Source organism: Phacochoerus africanus, chromosome 7, assembly GCF_016906955.1.
Source record: "Phacochoerus africanus isolate WHEZ1 chromosome 7, ROS_Pafr_v1, whole genome shotgun sequence".
Classification (NCBI taxonomy): domain Eukaryota; kingdom Metazoa; phylum Chordata; class Mammalia; order Artiodactyla; family Suidae; genus Phacochoerus; species Phacochoerus africanus.
In genome coordinates this window covers 65,644,730-65,659,716 of record NC_062550.1, presented here as the reverse complement: position 1 = coordinate 65,659,716, position 14,987 = coordinate 65,644,730, and the positions used below count along the sequence as shown (strand labels likewise).

The following is a 14,987-nucleotide window of genomic DNA, read 5'->3' as shown; positions in this document are numbered from 1 at the left end:
CCATTGAGCCACGAAGTGAACTCCCAACCATAGACTTTTAATTGATGTGCTTATTAGCATATGCAATATGCAACAATATTGGTTTCAAGATGGGGAATGCTACTAGAGATGATGCATCTATATAAAAGAAATAGAAGTTCCAAAACTAAAAAATGCAATGACTGAAACTAAGAACTCAACCAAAGAGTCCAACTGCTGACTAGCTATAGCAAAAATACATAGAATTAGTCTGTATTTTTTTTTTGTCTTTTTCGGGCTGCACCTGTGGCATATGGAGGTTCCCAGGCTAGGAGTCCAAGTGGAGCTGTAGCCACTGGCCTACAGCAGAGCCACAGCAATGCAGGATCCAAACTGTGTCTGCAATCTACACCACAGCTCACAGCAATACCAGATCCTTAACCCACTGAGTGAGGCCATGGGTCAAACCTGTGTCTCCATGGAGGCTAGTCGGGTTCGTTAACCACTGAGCCATGAAGGGAACTCTGGGTATTGAATTTTTTTTAATGATTTTTCTACATCTACTGAAATAGTAATATAATCTTTCTTTTATTTTTTCCCCCAAAGGAAATCCCTTTTCCCCCTGTATTGCCCCAATTGGTCATGACGTAATATCCTTTCTGTATATTTATTCCAAGATTTATTTTCTTTGATTTTCCATAGGTTATTTCTGGAATAGTAGGGAAAATAAGCTTCAATTTTCTGTATTTTCACCCAGAGTACTGTATTTATATTCAACAGTATCTGGCTTATATCTTGATGATAAGGTACAACTTTAGGTATGACTTTAGGTTCTAGGCACTCAGCAAATGAGGAGAAAGAAGGGTTTGAAAATGTAAATTGTTAGGAGAGAGACAGAAATTTGGTTTCACTGCATCTTTACGCCATCGTGTGGTTTACAAAATGTATTCTCCCTAATGTTGTCTGTTATTGCAGGATAATAGCTGAGGCAAAATAATTGCACTAACTACATTCTTCCAGCTGGTTCTTCACTTGTTAGTATATCCTCAATCTTCATTGGATCAGCCAATTTCTCACATATAATACTTTTTGTCTCAGTGCAGCCAGCATAATGAACATGGTTATTATATAAGTATCCACAATACATGCTATCATTTAAGTCATTTGTATTTCTTGTAAACCTGAAAAAGAAAATAAAGAATTACAGTTGGCAAGTCAAACATTTGAAACATATTCACAGAAAACAACCAAAAAACTTTTCCAACATGCTCCTAGGGTCTGCATCATCTAAAATAAGGTTTAATTATTATTTAGAATATCAACCATCCGTCTTTTTATTGACAAATATGCCATATCATACACTGCCTTTTCTACTCTCTCATATCTGGAATATTTGTTGTTCTTTACTTCCAGATGTAGTACCTCCTTTCCCCAATACCAAATGTGATTTAGAATAATGCAATTCCATTAAATTCTCTGTGAAAACTGGACCAGCAGTGAGTCTTTGAGGCTGTCATCCTCAAACGTTTTCAATAATCACCAAAATCAGATTAATCTAATCTATGATACTTTAAGCTCCACATAATCTTGAAGTAACATTTTCCTCTGGACATTTTTTAGAGATTTTACTATGAAGTTCAGATTTTACTATGATTTTACTATGGTAATTCAGATAATTACCAGACTCTAGTACAAGATTACTGATGAGATACTGTGCATTAAACTCAAACTTGTCATTTGAATATATTATCATGGGGAAAAAGACATGGCATCAATACTTGGGTCAAAAAACAATCAATGATCATTAATTAATAAATGATCATTAATAAATAAGTCCATCAGTTACATTTTTAAAAGTGAAATTTCCTCTTTGAAATGGCATAACACAGATATTATTGATCAAAACTCATTTCCAGAAACAAAACCCCCAAATAACATCAAGAATAAAAAGCAAGAGGGAGTTCCCGTCATGGTGCAGAGGGAGCGAATCCGAATATGAACCATGAGGTTGCAGGTTCGATCCCTGGCCTTGCTCAGTGGGTTAAGGATCTGGCGTTGCCATGAGCTGTGGTGTAGGTGGCAGACTCAGCTCAGATCTGGAGTTGCCATGACTGTGGTGTAGGCCAGCAGCTGTAGCTCCGATTAGACCCCTATTCTGGGAATCTCCATATGCCAGGGGTGCAGCCTTAAACAGCAAAAAAAGAAAAGAAAAAAGAAAAAGGAAATTATTTCTTGATAATTTGAAATATCTACTATGATTTCCACCCCATTATATATCATCTTTCCGTTAACAATAATTACAAATAAACACATGGAAATTTCAGGTTTTGAAACAAGATTCCACCTATATGGTCTCCTGATGCTCACACTACCTGTACTTCTAGTCCTTCAGGCCAAATTACATCTTTAGACTATATTCTTCTCTCCTCCATTCGTACTGATCTTATTCCCTGTTCTGGACTATCACTGCATTCTGCCAAAGACGCAGCTGTCTTGTCTTTCTCTCCCATACTCTTATACATACTATGTCTCTCTAATGGAAAAAGCAAATGAGAGAAAACAGAAGCAATCAAAGCTCTTTACTGCTTTGCCCACCATGGTGAGTATGGAGGAATCTTGGGCTTTAGATCCAGGGGGGCAGCACCCCAACACACTTGTCCTGAGGTCACTCCTGCTTGATGTGTCCTCAAGTGACCACTACAAACTTGTAGCCGTACCTAGCAGTCTGAAGCTCTGCTTTCTTTCTTTAATCTAATTCTGTGTGCTTCCCAAATTTAAGGAATTATAAAACACAAATGGAATTTTGGCATTATTTTTATAAGCCTTGCCCTCCCACCCCATGACAAGCAGAACAAATACAACATATGAATCCATTTATACCACATTTCTTAATATAGGGCACAAGATAGTTTACCTATCCCATATATGCAATATATCATGCCCATGTTCATTTCATTTTCTCTACCAGAAATGCTCTGCTAGTCAATCTCTATAGTTTTTCTTTAAAAGTAACCATTTTAAGTGTCAGTTATAACACATATCTTTTTTTTTTCCCCACCCTTTGTTCTGTTGCAACATGAGTATCTAGACATAGTTCTCAATGCTGCTCAGCAGGATCTCCTTGTAAATCTATTCGGTGTCTGATAACCCCAAGCTCCCGATCCCTCCCACTCCCTCCCTCTCCCAACAGGCAGCCACAAGTCTTTTCTCCAAGTCCATGATTTTCTTTTCTGTGGAGATGTTCATTTGTGCTGAATATTAGATTCCAGTTATAAGTGATATCATATGGTATTTGTCTTTCTGACTCATTTCACTCAGTATGAGATTCTCTACTTCCATCCATGTTGCTGCAAGTGGCATTATGTCATTCTTTTTTATAGCTGAGTAGTATTCCATTGTGTATATATACCACATCTTCTGAATCCAATCATCCGTTGATGGACATTTGGGTGGTTTCCATGTCCTGGCTATTGTGAAGAGTGCTGCAATGAACATGCGGGTGCATGTGTCTCTTTTAAGTAGAATTTTGTCCAGATAGATGCCCAAGAATGGGCTTGCGGGGTCATATGGAAGTTCTATGTATAGATTTCTAAGGTATCTCCAAACTGTTCTCCATAGTGGCTGTACCAGCTGACATTCCCACCAACAGTGCAGGAGGGTTCCCTTTTCTCCACAGCCCCTCCAGCACTTGTTATTTGTGGATTTATTAATGAGGGCCATTCTGACTGGTGTGAGGTGGTATCTCATGGTAGTTTTGATTTGCATTTCTCTTATAATCAGCAATGTTGAGCATTTTTTCATGTGTTTGCTGGCCATCTGTATATCTTCCTTGGAGAACAATCTATTCAGGTCTTTTGCCCATTTTTCCATTGGTTGATTGGTTTTTTTGCTGTTTAGTTGTGTAAGTTGCTTTTATATTCTAGAGATTTAGCCCTTGTCCATTGCATCTTTTGAAACTATTTTCTCCCATTCTGTAACTTGTCTTTTTGTTTTCTTTTGAGTTTCCTTTGCTGTGCAAAAGCTCTTCAGTTTGATGAGGTCCCATGGGTTTATTTTTGCTCTTATTTCTATTGCTTTGGGAGACTCACCTGAGAAAATATTCATGATGTTGATGTCAGAGAGTGTTTTGCCTATGTTCTCTTCTAGGAGTTTGATGGTGTCTTGTCTTATAGTTGTCTTTCAGCCATTTTGAGTTTATTTTGGTGTGTGGTGTGAGGGTGTGTTCTAGATTCATTGCTTTGCATGCAGCTGTCCAGTTTTCCCAGCAATGCTTGCTGAATAGACTTTCTTTTTCCCATTTTATGTTCTTGCCTCCCTTGTCAAAGATTAATTGACCATAGGTATCAGGGATAACACATATCTTAAAGGCAAAATTTATTTTTGGTCTTGCTGTGTAGTCTTACTGAAGCATTTATCACATTATATTCTTTTTATCTGTGGAATTGTTTAATTAATCTCCACACATAATTAAATGATTAAGTAACAAAGAGAAGAATCCATCTTTCATTCCTTTTTGAATCCAGCATTTAGCACAATTTTAAGTACAGGTTCAAGGCCAGTGAATTTTTTTGGCCTGTATAATTCTCTTAGATAAAAGCATTACAGAAATTCTCACTTATTCAGCTACTATATATTTGTTAGTGAAGGTAACAGGAAGACATTTACAGCAACATTTTACGTTATTAAACACATTACACGAGTTTGAAGGAAAAGAGTTGTTTAAGGATGCAATTTCAGTTGAAGCTAGTTTAACTTGTACTCTACACTTCTCCTGAGGAAAACACTTTACTCCAACCTACTGTAAAAATTCAACAAGGATAAAGACTTACCAGTCAGAGGAGATAATTGAATCATCCAGTTTCCTGCTGACTGTGTGAGTTTTTCTGGGAGATAATCCCAGCCAAGATCCATATATTTTCCTAGATTTTATAAATTCCTACAGGAAAGAGAGATGGTTTGTTAAAATATTTGTCTCCCATTTCTGTACAGTACCTCACAATTGTAGTTTCTTAACAATTACCATCCTTTTTTTTTTGTCTTTTTGCCCATTTCTTGGGCCGCTCCTGCAGCATATGGAGGTTCCCAGGCTAGGGGTCCAATCGGAGCTGTAGCGACTGGCCACAGCCACAGCCACAGCAATGCAGGACTGAGCATCTGTGACCTACACCACAGCTCATGGCAACGCCGGATCGTTAACCCATGAGCAAGGGCAGGGATCGAACCTGCAACCTCATGGTTCCTAGTCGGATCCGTTAACCACTGCACCACGACGGAACTCCACAATTACCATCCTACGGTGATGTCGTGGATATTCTGCTATACCTTTTCTATGCCATTAAAAGAAATTAAGACAGTGTCCCTTATGATAAGATTTCCTTCAACACTTATGCTCAGTTACTGTCTCACATTGGGAAAGGACCTATTTTCCATTATGACCTTCACTTGAGGTCAGTGAAGTTCACAAATTTCAGGATTCAAATACTGAAACAGTAAAATACTCAGTTTGGGGCAAAAGAGGTGGTTAATCACCAAAAACACAAGAGAAGAGAAACACAAGGAGGAAAACAGCAAAGTCAGATTGGTGGTTAGAGAATAGAATTCAAAACCCATCCAGAATTTTGTAGCCAATTTAACGGTTTTTCTCATATTCCAGTCATTTGTTGATAACCACGAATGGGTCTTAGTATAATAAGATAAGGAAGAAACTATGGATTGATTTCCCTTTTTCTATGAAGGAGAACAAGGATCCCTATAGCAGAAAAGCTGAAACTTTGGGAAAATTTATTTTTGCTTAAAAATAAATATGTGATTACTATCTGAAAGCCTAGAAAGCTGATTAATAGGTAAAACATAGAGAAACCAATTAAACGTTAGAAAAAACAAAGTAAATATATAAATAAATTTTCCAGAGAACTCACTTTCCTGGGACCCAGAAACTCCATGTAATAGCACTTGCTTTTGCCACCCCAGCTTAATTCTACTTATATATATATATTTTATCCAAACTATCTTCTTATTCTAGTATATGTTGGCTTCTTTTCTCTTAGTAAAAAAAAAAAAACACAAAATTATGGAACAAACCTTCTCTTATACAGATTTTATGGAATTGGTAATGCTCAGGAATCATTTCCAGATCTTCCGTTTTTAGATAAATGCTCGGAAATCGTGGTCTGAGTTGATCCTAAAGTTCCCGTTTAGAGAAGTGCACAGACCTAAAGATTTTGGGTGTCCCTTATGTACCCATCCACCCATCAGCCTCTAAGATTCCACTGATGCTGAGGTCCAAAGCTAAGGTTTCATACGATTAACTCTGGCTGAGGTACCCTGAGATAAGTATGCCAAGTTCCATTCACCTCCTACTCCAAACAAAATAAGCCAGACTCAGGTCTGGGCTAATACAAACCTCCCCCAACATGCCTCACTCTTCTGTTCCAGGATGGGGAAAGTGACTTCGTTCCTCACAAACAGAGATTTATGGGATCTTACCAACACACTTTTGTTTTAATCTTCAACAAGCTGGCATTTTGGGCAGAAGAACATATCACGTCACTCTTTTGCCAAGTTTTCAGAAGTTTAATTTCTATGTAGCAGCTGTCCTCATGCCATATCCAGTTCTTTGGACAAGGTTTACATTTGTGCTCTGGAAGAAGAGCATGGTTTCATTTGGTTCGTGTGGATAATTTTCATTACTTTTATTATTCCCATTGTTCTCTATGTTAAATTAACCACATTGACTTGCCTTTCTACATCAAAGGTGAAGAAAATAAATACTGTGTTCCAGGCTCCCATGTACCACCACAATGTCAAAACAGAAACTGGAACACATTTGAAATTAAACCCTCAATTCCAGGGTATTTTTCCACCTCAGGAGCTCAGAATAGCAATTAATATCCTCCTTCTCCTTGTCATTTTTTTTTTTTGTATTTCTACATGGCAATAAAAGCTAGTCACAAGATACATTGCCTTTTCCAAGGAGAGCATTTCCAGTTCTCCAACTTACTGAATATTTGGGAGACTTCTTAAGGGACAAAGAACATGTTTTAATTAACTACAGAAACTCTTAGGGATGTTAAAAGATCAGGTCTTCCCAATTCCAGTGGCAACACTTGATTTCGTTTCCATTGACTCTTATCAAACATTGGCTGAAATTTAGGAGTGAAGCCAGCTATAAAGAGGTGACCTAGGAGTTCCCATTGTGGCGCAGTGGTTAACGAACCTGACTAGGAACCATGAGGGTGCAGGTTCGGTCCCTGCCCTTGCTTAGTGGGTTAACGATCCAGCGTTGCCGTGAGCTGTGGTGTAGGTTGCAGACGCAGCTTGGATCCCGCGTTGCTGTGGCTCTGGCACAGGCCGGGGGCCACAGCTCCGATTCACCCCCTAGCCTGGGAACCTCCACATGCCGAGGGAGCAGCCCAAGACAAAAAAAAAAAAAAAGAGGTGACCTACCTATCTTCCACTGTTATCTTTTATGAAGGATATGAAGAGGTTATCTATTCTTTCCTCCTCATATTCTATTGACCTCAGAGCCCAAAACAACAGTGGTAAATGTCAGATTAGAGGAAATGTATATTGTATAATGTTTTAGTAAGTAACTATCATCCTCTAATAATTTGGGAAGCCTATGTTTATTATTCCGTTTTTCTTCTACCTACTCAGAAATATCAGTGAGTCTTCTGTCAACCACATTTAATTCTTTCCTCCAAAAAGGGTTTCCTAGGGAAAGGCTACTAACTATTGAGGAAATGCTTCTCAAGTGACTCCTAGGTTTAGTTCATTGTCTAATAAATAACTCAGAAAGAGTAGCATTGAGAACTATGTCTAGATACTCATATTGCAACAGAACAAAGGGTGGGGGGAGAAATGTATACATGTAAGAGTAGCTTGATCCCCATGCTGTACAGTGGGAAAAAATAAAAATAAATAAATAAATAAATAAATAAATAAATAAAATAACTCAGAAAAATGTAGGATTACCTGGTTTTTTTATAGATAGCTGATGACACAATTTGGTGGCTATTTCTTGCAGTGTGATCGAGAGGTTCCCGATCTTCTTGGCACTGTTCATGTCATGTATTAGTTGTAGAGAAACATTTCTCTGAAGTTCTTCGTTGAAATTTTGTAGTTTATTCAATTTTTCCATGACTTCATGATTTAAAAAAAGAGATGTTAAAAATTGTAATCCTTCAATACAACCATCACCTTCCTTTTTACTGAATTGTATTAAGAATATTAAAGGTCTAAGGAGGCATTATTTCATGGGAATGAGAGAACGAGGACTAAGCACCATGCTTAAGTACCTAGTGATATGTTTCCTTTGTGGGTATTTCACCTATAATCATTCAAGGTCTCAATTCAAAGAGTAAAACTCATACAACTCTAAGTGTTTTCTCTGTCAATAAAAAACACAGGTAATACATACGTATGCTTCCTAAGACTCCCAGTCCAATCAGCAGCAGAACACAGAGAAGAGTTAGAACCAAGGCTCTTTGACGCCACGCGTGGGGAGGAGCAGGAGGTACTGTGGGAAGCAAAATAATTAAAGATGCTTGAAATGGAACACATCCTAATTTAAATCGTGCATTCATTTATTTTGCCTTTATTTCTTTCCTCATATGTCCCTGGTAATGGAATGTATTTTTCTAGAAACTCAAGGACATTTTAAAATGACATTCTGAAGAATACATCCAGAAGAAGTCGAAAACATTTTTGTTAATTGTTTTGCATGCAGGATAGTTCTCAAAGGAAAGGCTGTTGATAGGCTAAGACACCGAGGCGAAGTGGGGTTGAAAGAAGTGAAGTGAGAAGACCAATCACTTTGAATATGACATATGACGTATGCGCAAAATTGGGGAAACTTCGTGGCAGCCAGCTAACAGAGAGGTCAATATGGATTTTTCCTTCCTTGAGTCAACAATTGCGGGGTGTCAAAAAAGATAATTTCAGTTATTTATGTTTTCCCCAGAAAATCCTGACTTTGGCTGTGGGACATATATGATAAGCTCTCTCCACAGTGTCTCTGGGTGTTCTCCTCTCAGCCAGATCTTAGGCTAGACTTATATTATTTCCTCAGAATTCTTTTCATGCACTTAGAAAAAACATTTGTCGAACTTCTTTTGCTGAACAGTGAAACTCCAACCAGATCATTTCCCTATTTAAAAACAAAACAAAACAGAAAATTAAACTTTATATTATAAATAAATTTTAAATTTTAAATCATATGTATGAATACTAGATATTTCAAGAAAATATAATTTGGTGATAACATAACCTTCCTATCCTTCTGATTATGTCCTACACGTCACAGTTGGTGATACAATAATATTATGAAATCTAGAGAGAACTGAACATACAAAACAACTTTTTAGACCTGGGACAATAGTTTAAAGTGAAAGAACTACATAGTCAAGATCTAATCTAAGGATAGAGTTGAAGTGCTATCGTTCTTACAAATTTTTTCTAATTTATTTATGGATTCAATTAATTAAAAATATCTATGGAATATTGGCTGTACAATGGTGCTAACTATATAGAAATGAGAAAGACACACAGGTCCCAGCTTTCCTAGGAGATAAATTTTATTTTATTTTATTTTTTAAATTTTTTTGTCTTTTTGCCTTTTGAGGGCCGTGCCTGCAGCACATGGAGGTTCCCAGGCTAGGGGTCTAATCGGAGCTACAGCTGCCGGCCTATGCCAAAGCCACAGCAATGCTAGCTCTGAGCCGAGACTATGACCTACACCATAGCTCATGGCAACGCCGGATCCTTAACCCACTGAGCGAGGCCAGGGATTGAACCCGCAACCTCATGGATTCTAGTCGGATTTGTTTCCACTGTGCCACGACAGGAACTCCCTAGGAGATAAATTTTAATTGTGAGAGAAAATAAATGGATGGTAGGTGATAGATAAATAGACAGAGGTATATATCAAATTGTTATATGGCATGCACAGATTTGAAATGGAATGTAGGATAGAGAGCAGGTAGTTCAGATCTTATGGCTACTGGGAATCAGCACACAAGGTCAGCGTGAAGAACATTGTAGGCAGCAAAAACATCTGGTCAAAGACCCTAATTTGGGGAAAGGTTTCACCTATTTGAAAAATGTAAAAGATTCAGAGTATCTAAAGAATTGTGACCAAGGCGAGAAATGATGTTAGAAGAGGCAAAGAAAAAGTCAGAAGATGGGTTTTTTGTTTGTTTGTTTGTTTTTTAGAGCTACACCCATAGCATATGGAGGTTCCCAGGCTAGGGGTCCAATCGGAGCTGTGGCAGCTGACTTACACCACAGCCACAGCAACACAGGATCCCAGCCACGTCCGCAACATGCACTACAGCTCATAGCAATACCAGATCCTTAACCCACTGAGCAAGGCCAGGGATGGAACCTGCATCGTCATGGATCCTAGTTGGATTCATTAACCACTGAGCCACTAAGGGAACTCCAGAAGACAGATTATGTACAGGCTTTGTTAGCCAGAGTAAGGGCATTGGTGTTATTTGGGAAACCAGTAGAAGGGTGCAATTAGGAGGGGAACATAATTGAGTTTGGTTTTTTTTTTTTAATAGAAAGATCCCTCTTACTGCACATGGAGAGTAAGCTGTAGGGCTACAGTGTTGGAAGCAGGGAGAAGAGCAAGAACCCTATTTCAGTACACTATGCGTGAGAGAATTGTAGCTTGATTTTACTAGTATTAGAGAATGTGATGTCCCATGGATAGATTAACAATACATCTTGAAGTCAGAATCTCTAATTCAAATTTATAAAAGGTTTTGAGGGATCTTCTACTTGATAAAGTTGGTAGATAATAGTATATACACATGCATATGTAGTACAGCATTATGATAACTAGCACAGCATATTCTCTGGGGCTAGTGTGTCCTGGTTCTGCTGCTTATCACCTGTGGGACCTTGGACAAGTTACTTAGCCTCTCGGTGTCTTAGTTTCTGCCTTGGTTCAAAACAACAGGGAGTTCCCGTTGTGGCGCAGTGGTTAACGAATCCGACTAGGAACCATGAGGTTGCGGGTTCGGTCCCTGCCCTTGCTTGTTGGTTAACGATCCGGCGTTGCCGTGAGCTGTGGTGTAGGTCGCAGACGCGGCTCGGATCCTGCGTTGCTGTGGCTCTGGCGTAGGCCGGTGGCTACAGCTCCGATTCGACCCCTAGCCTGGGAACCTCCACATGCCGCGGGAGTGGCCCAAGAAATAGCAAAAAAAAAAAAGACAAAAAAAAATAATAATAAATAAACAAAAAAAACAAGCCATGAAGTATCAAAATTAAGTGATTTAAGATTTGTGGAGTTCCCATCAGGGCGCAGAGGAAACAAATCTGACTAGGAGCCACAAGGTTGGTTCAATCCCTGGCCTCGCTCAGTGGGTTAAGGATCTGGCATTGCCATGAGCTGTGGTGTAGGTCACAGACGTGGCTCGGATCTGGCGTTGCTGTGGCTGTGGCATAAGCCTGCAGCAACAGCATCGATTAGACCCCTACCCTGGGGTGGCCCTCAAAAGACACACACAAAAAAAAAAAGAGAGAGAGATTCGTGATACTATTACGACAGTGTTAGCACATAGCAGACACTTGGTGATTGTGCTTATTTATATTGGTAGTTGATGAGAAGAGGATGATTGGGGCCAGGAAACAGTTTTAGAGGAAAAATAAATATTTCTATTTTTGACAGTTTGAATTTGAAATGAAATTAGAAACCCATATGAAAATCGGCACTTGTATTTTCCAATCTGGACGTCCAAGGAAAGGTCATACAGAATCATTGTATTTGAATCCAAATAACTGAATGAGGCAACATGACAAAGTATATTCAGTGATACAAGAAAAGTGGATCCAGAACAGAGCCCTGAAGTATTCTGTCATATGGAATTTGATCCCAGGGGAAAAGTCCAAGGAGAAGACAGAGGAAGCAGCCATTGTGATAGCAGGAAATGTGAAGAGATGGCCCTGAAATGGGCAAAGAGAAGTGTTTGAAGAAGAGGGACTCTTTTCAACTCTGCAAATGCTGCAGGGAAGTCAAGTAGTACAAGAGCAGAGATGTGACTGTTGGGATGAAACAGGGAGGTTGTCCGTGACCCAGACAAGAATCTAGGTCTCCATGGAACAAGGAGAGCAGAAGCCCAGTAGAGTCCATTGAAAAGAGAGTGAGAGATGGAGAACCAAGAGTTTGTGACCAAAGACAACCTTACAAAAAGCTCTGTTGTGAAAGGAAACAAAGACATGGAAGAACAAATGGGGCATGTGAGTGGTCAAGTAAGGAGTGCGTTTTGTTAAAATAGACATAGCAGAGTATGTTGGTGCATGAAGAGGGATAATCAACTAGAGGAGGGAGAGTGAACGATGACACAGGAGAGAAGGGGGAACGTTATAGAAAAAGTGTCTTTGAGAAGGACACTTGAATTGCAATTTAGAACCAGATGAGGCGGTCTGTCTTTTGATAAGAGTAAATAAGAATTTTGTAAATATTATCTAGAAGTAAGGCAGAGTGTACAAGGGAGGATATGGCAGGATGGAAATTTGGATGGTAGAAAGAAAAGGGTAGAATGAAGTAGGAGCAAAGCTCATCAAGTGAGAGTGAACTGGGCTTGAAATTTTGTGTGTATTTTTTACTGAAAATGTTCAGCTGCTCAGGTGTTTAAATTTAACAAGAATTGGAATTTTTCTAGGAAAAAACACAAAGAAGAGATGTATAAGAGAGTCAGGTTAGATGTTATATAATACAAAGTTTACATTACATTATATAGTCTTTATAGACTGAATAATCAGAAAATTAGATAAAATTGAGAAAGTCAACAAGACATGGATGAAAAATTTCTTCATGGTCAAAGAATTTCTGAAGTGGAAATTTAGAATGAGAATGATTAGTAGGACAGGAAAAGAGAAGGGATGTGGTAGGATTTGTAAAGAGCAATTACGGTGTATTACATTTATGGTATGTTCCTCTCACACCATAAAAAGAGAAATACAAACAAGAAAATTAAGACAGAAAGTATTGTGACATCCTTAGCATCCTGCCCTTTAAAAAAAAATCAGTATTCAAGGAAAAGGCTACAGAATTAAGCTGTTATCCTTCATCAAGATTTATAATGCTCATGATAAATGAGAATGACAATGGATAAATGGGGAATGATAATGATAAGTGGATCCAAGATTAAACAGTGAAAATTCTGTTCACAGTAAGGTAGAACGTCAAAGAATGTTACATTTTTTAGAGGTAAAAAACCAATGAAAGAATACGTGAGTATTTTTCTATTACTCCTTTCTCCTAATATCACTGCTTCTGTTAACTCTTTGTGTTCTCTATATCTACCATTTAATTTATACTCACTGATTTTAAGTATGGGTATTCTGGGACATTAGGGATACTTTACTGAAGCATAAACTGAAGTAAACACAAGTGGTCCATTTGTATCATAATTAAATTTGACTTAAAAAATACAAACTTTCCAGGTACAGGGTTGCATTTGAATTATTGTATCTTCCAATATTTATTTCTTTTCTCCCTTTAGTCTTTGATGTGTCTTTTCAGGTAACTTAACCTCTTCCATATTGTAATAAGTTGGAAAGAGATCTCCGAAGGAAGTAAGAAAAATTCTAAAAATTCTATTAGCAAATTCTAATAAAAGCTTAATTTGGTAAAAACTAAAATAAAATCCTCTAAAGGTCCCTTCTCTCTGTCTCTTTCTTTGGCTCTCTCTCCCTATCTCTTTCTTAGACACACACACACACACACACACACACACACACACAAATTAGCATTTTCTTATAAAAAAGAACATACAAACCAAGACTTTCCTGAACAACATGTTCCTAGTTCTATGGCTTCCTTTCATGGGGGAAAAATAATTCATAATCCAGTCATATGAAAATACTATCTTATCCTAATCATGATTGTGATAGATTGAAAAAATTATAAAAGATTGTGTGTTAAATGCACTGCTTATTTTCTTTAAAAATCCTTTAAAATCCTTTTGTATGGTCATTTTTGGTAGTTTTGGTAAAAAATAAGAGGCTTAAATTAAAAATTCAAATTGAAAGGTTATTGTCAATTCACTAACACTCAAGGAGCAAGGCATCTACCCTTACACTTCTGTCACCTTCCACACTTTATCCACCTCACAATACAGCCATAGCTCAAAATCTTACCTTTTATCCCAAAGTTGCCAAACTCCTGGGTATTTTCTTTCTTACCAGAGTCCTGGAATTTTAGATCTGCATAAGTGACTTCTTCAGACATTGATGACTATGCAGGAAAAGCTTGACAAACTGTAAAAAGAAAAGAAAAGAAAAGAAAAGAAAAGAAAAGAAAAGAAAAGAAAAGAAAAGAAAAGAAAAGAAAAACGAGGGTGAACTAACACAGTTCGATGGTGATCAGAGTTGTGATTTTAACCTCCGTTTATAAACCAAAGCTTAAACTTACAAACTTCTGTTTTTAAATCGAGTCCCAATCACCCACATATCCGGAAACAAGCTGCCACCCTAAAGAGAGCGGAGTGCTGTTACAAGAAGGAACACCTTTCTTCCTCTTATCTCTTTCTTTTCTCATTTCTCTGTGTCTACCAACTACAGAAAGTAGTTTTTAAAACTGTGTTTGGGTATTATTAGCGTTGTGCCAAGGGCTGCAAATCACCAGTGCCATGTGCTGCAGATATCACAAGCGTTTCTTGGAGAAACACTTTTAAGGAGAGAAAGAAGAGAAAGGATACAATGCTCAAACCCTTGCTATTCAGTCCCAGTGGCCTGGCATAGATTTTCTGTACATCTCCAGGTCCTGATAGAGAGGTTTGCCTGAGCCAAGAGCTCACATGTGCACAGAGAGAGGAGATAAGTCCCACCCAGTCACCCTGTTATCCAGGTACAGGAGTGCCTAGAGGACCAAGGGAACACTTAGATTCTCTAGTAACAAGAAGCATATTAAGGGATTTAGAATAGGAACTGTGCCAGGAAGTATGCATACAGATGGCTATGGGCAGTATACCCAAAGCTCCAGAAATAGCTCTGCAGGTCCACACCAAAAAGTCCTG

At 38.2% G+C, this 14,987-nt stretch overlaps 1 protein-coding gene and 1 long non-coding RNA gene across 8 annotated transcripts in view; one reads left to right on the top strand and one right to left on the bottom strand.

Annotated features, from left to right (window-relative positions):
* The window catches only part of LOC125131238 (uncharacterized), a 61,759-nt gene that overhangs the window by 34,667 nt on the left and 12,105 nt on the right, over nucleotides 1-14,987 (top strand). Inside the window, exon 5 of one of the 7 annotated variants that reach the window (XR_007135875.1) lies at nucleotides 11,636-13,641. The exons of 5 other annotated variants lie outside the window; for them this stretch is intronic. This is a non-coding gene — a long non-coding RNA (uncharacterized LOC125131238). Of the gene's footprint in view, nucleotides 1-8,686; nucleotides 9,119-11,635; nucleotides 13,642-14,987 lie in introns of those variants that run through there. One more of the 7 variants, XR_007135878.1, reaches the window with a different exon arrangement.
* On the bottom strand, nucleotides 584-14,218 carry CLEC12A (C-type lectin domain family 12 member A). The gene is made up of 6 exons (XM_047787571.1): nucleotides 14,110-14,218; nucleotides 8,378-8,476; nucleotides 7,933-8,100; nucleotides 6,453-6,598; nucleotides 4,788-4,894; nucleotides 584-1,139 (listed from the first exon to the last, which is right to left on the bottom strand). The coding sequence occupies exons 1-6, from the start codon at nucleotides 14,198-14,200 to the stop codon at nucleotides 965-967; spliced, it is 786 nt and encodes a 261-aa protein (XP_047643527.1). The 5' UTR covers nucleotides 14,201-14,218; the 3' UTR covers nucleotides 584-964.

Excerpts from the sequence above, each read along its gene's own strand:
- CLEC12A (XM_047787571.1), bottom strand. The coding sequence starts at position 14,200 with ATGTCTGAAGAAGTCACTTATGCAGATCTAAAATTCCAGGACTCTGGT. Across the intron at positions 6,599-7,932 it reads GCTATCTATAAAAAAACCAG|AGCACAAATGTAAACCTTGT; the intron begins GTAATCCTACAT and ends CTCTTCTTCCAG. Across the intron at positions 1,140-4,787 it reads TCAATTATCTCCTCTGACTG|GTTTACAAGAAATACAAATG; the intron begins GTAAGTCTTTAT and ends TTTCTTTTTCAG.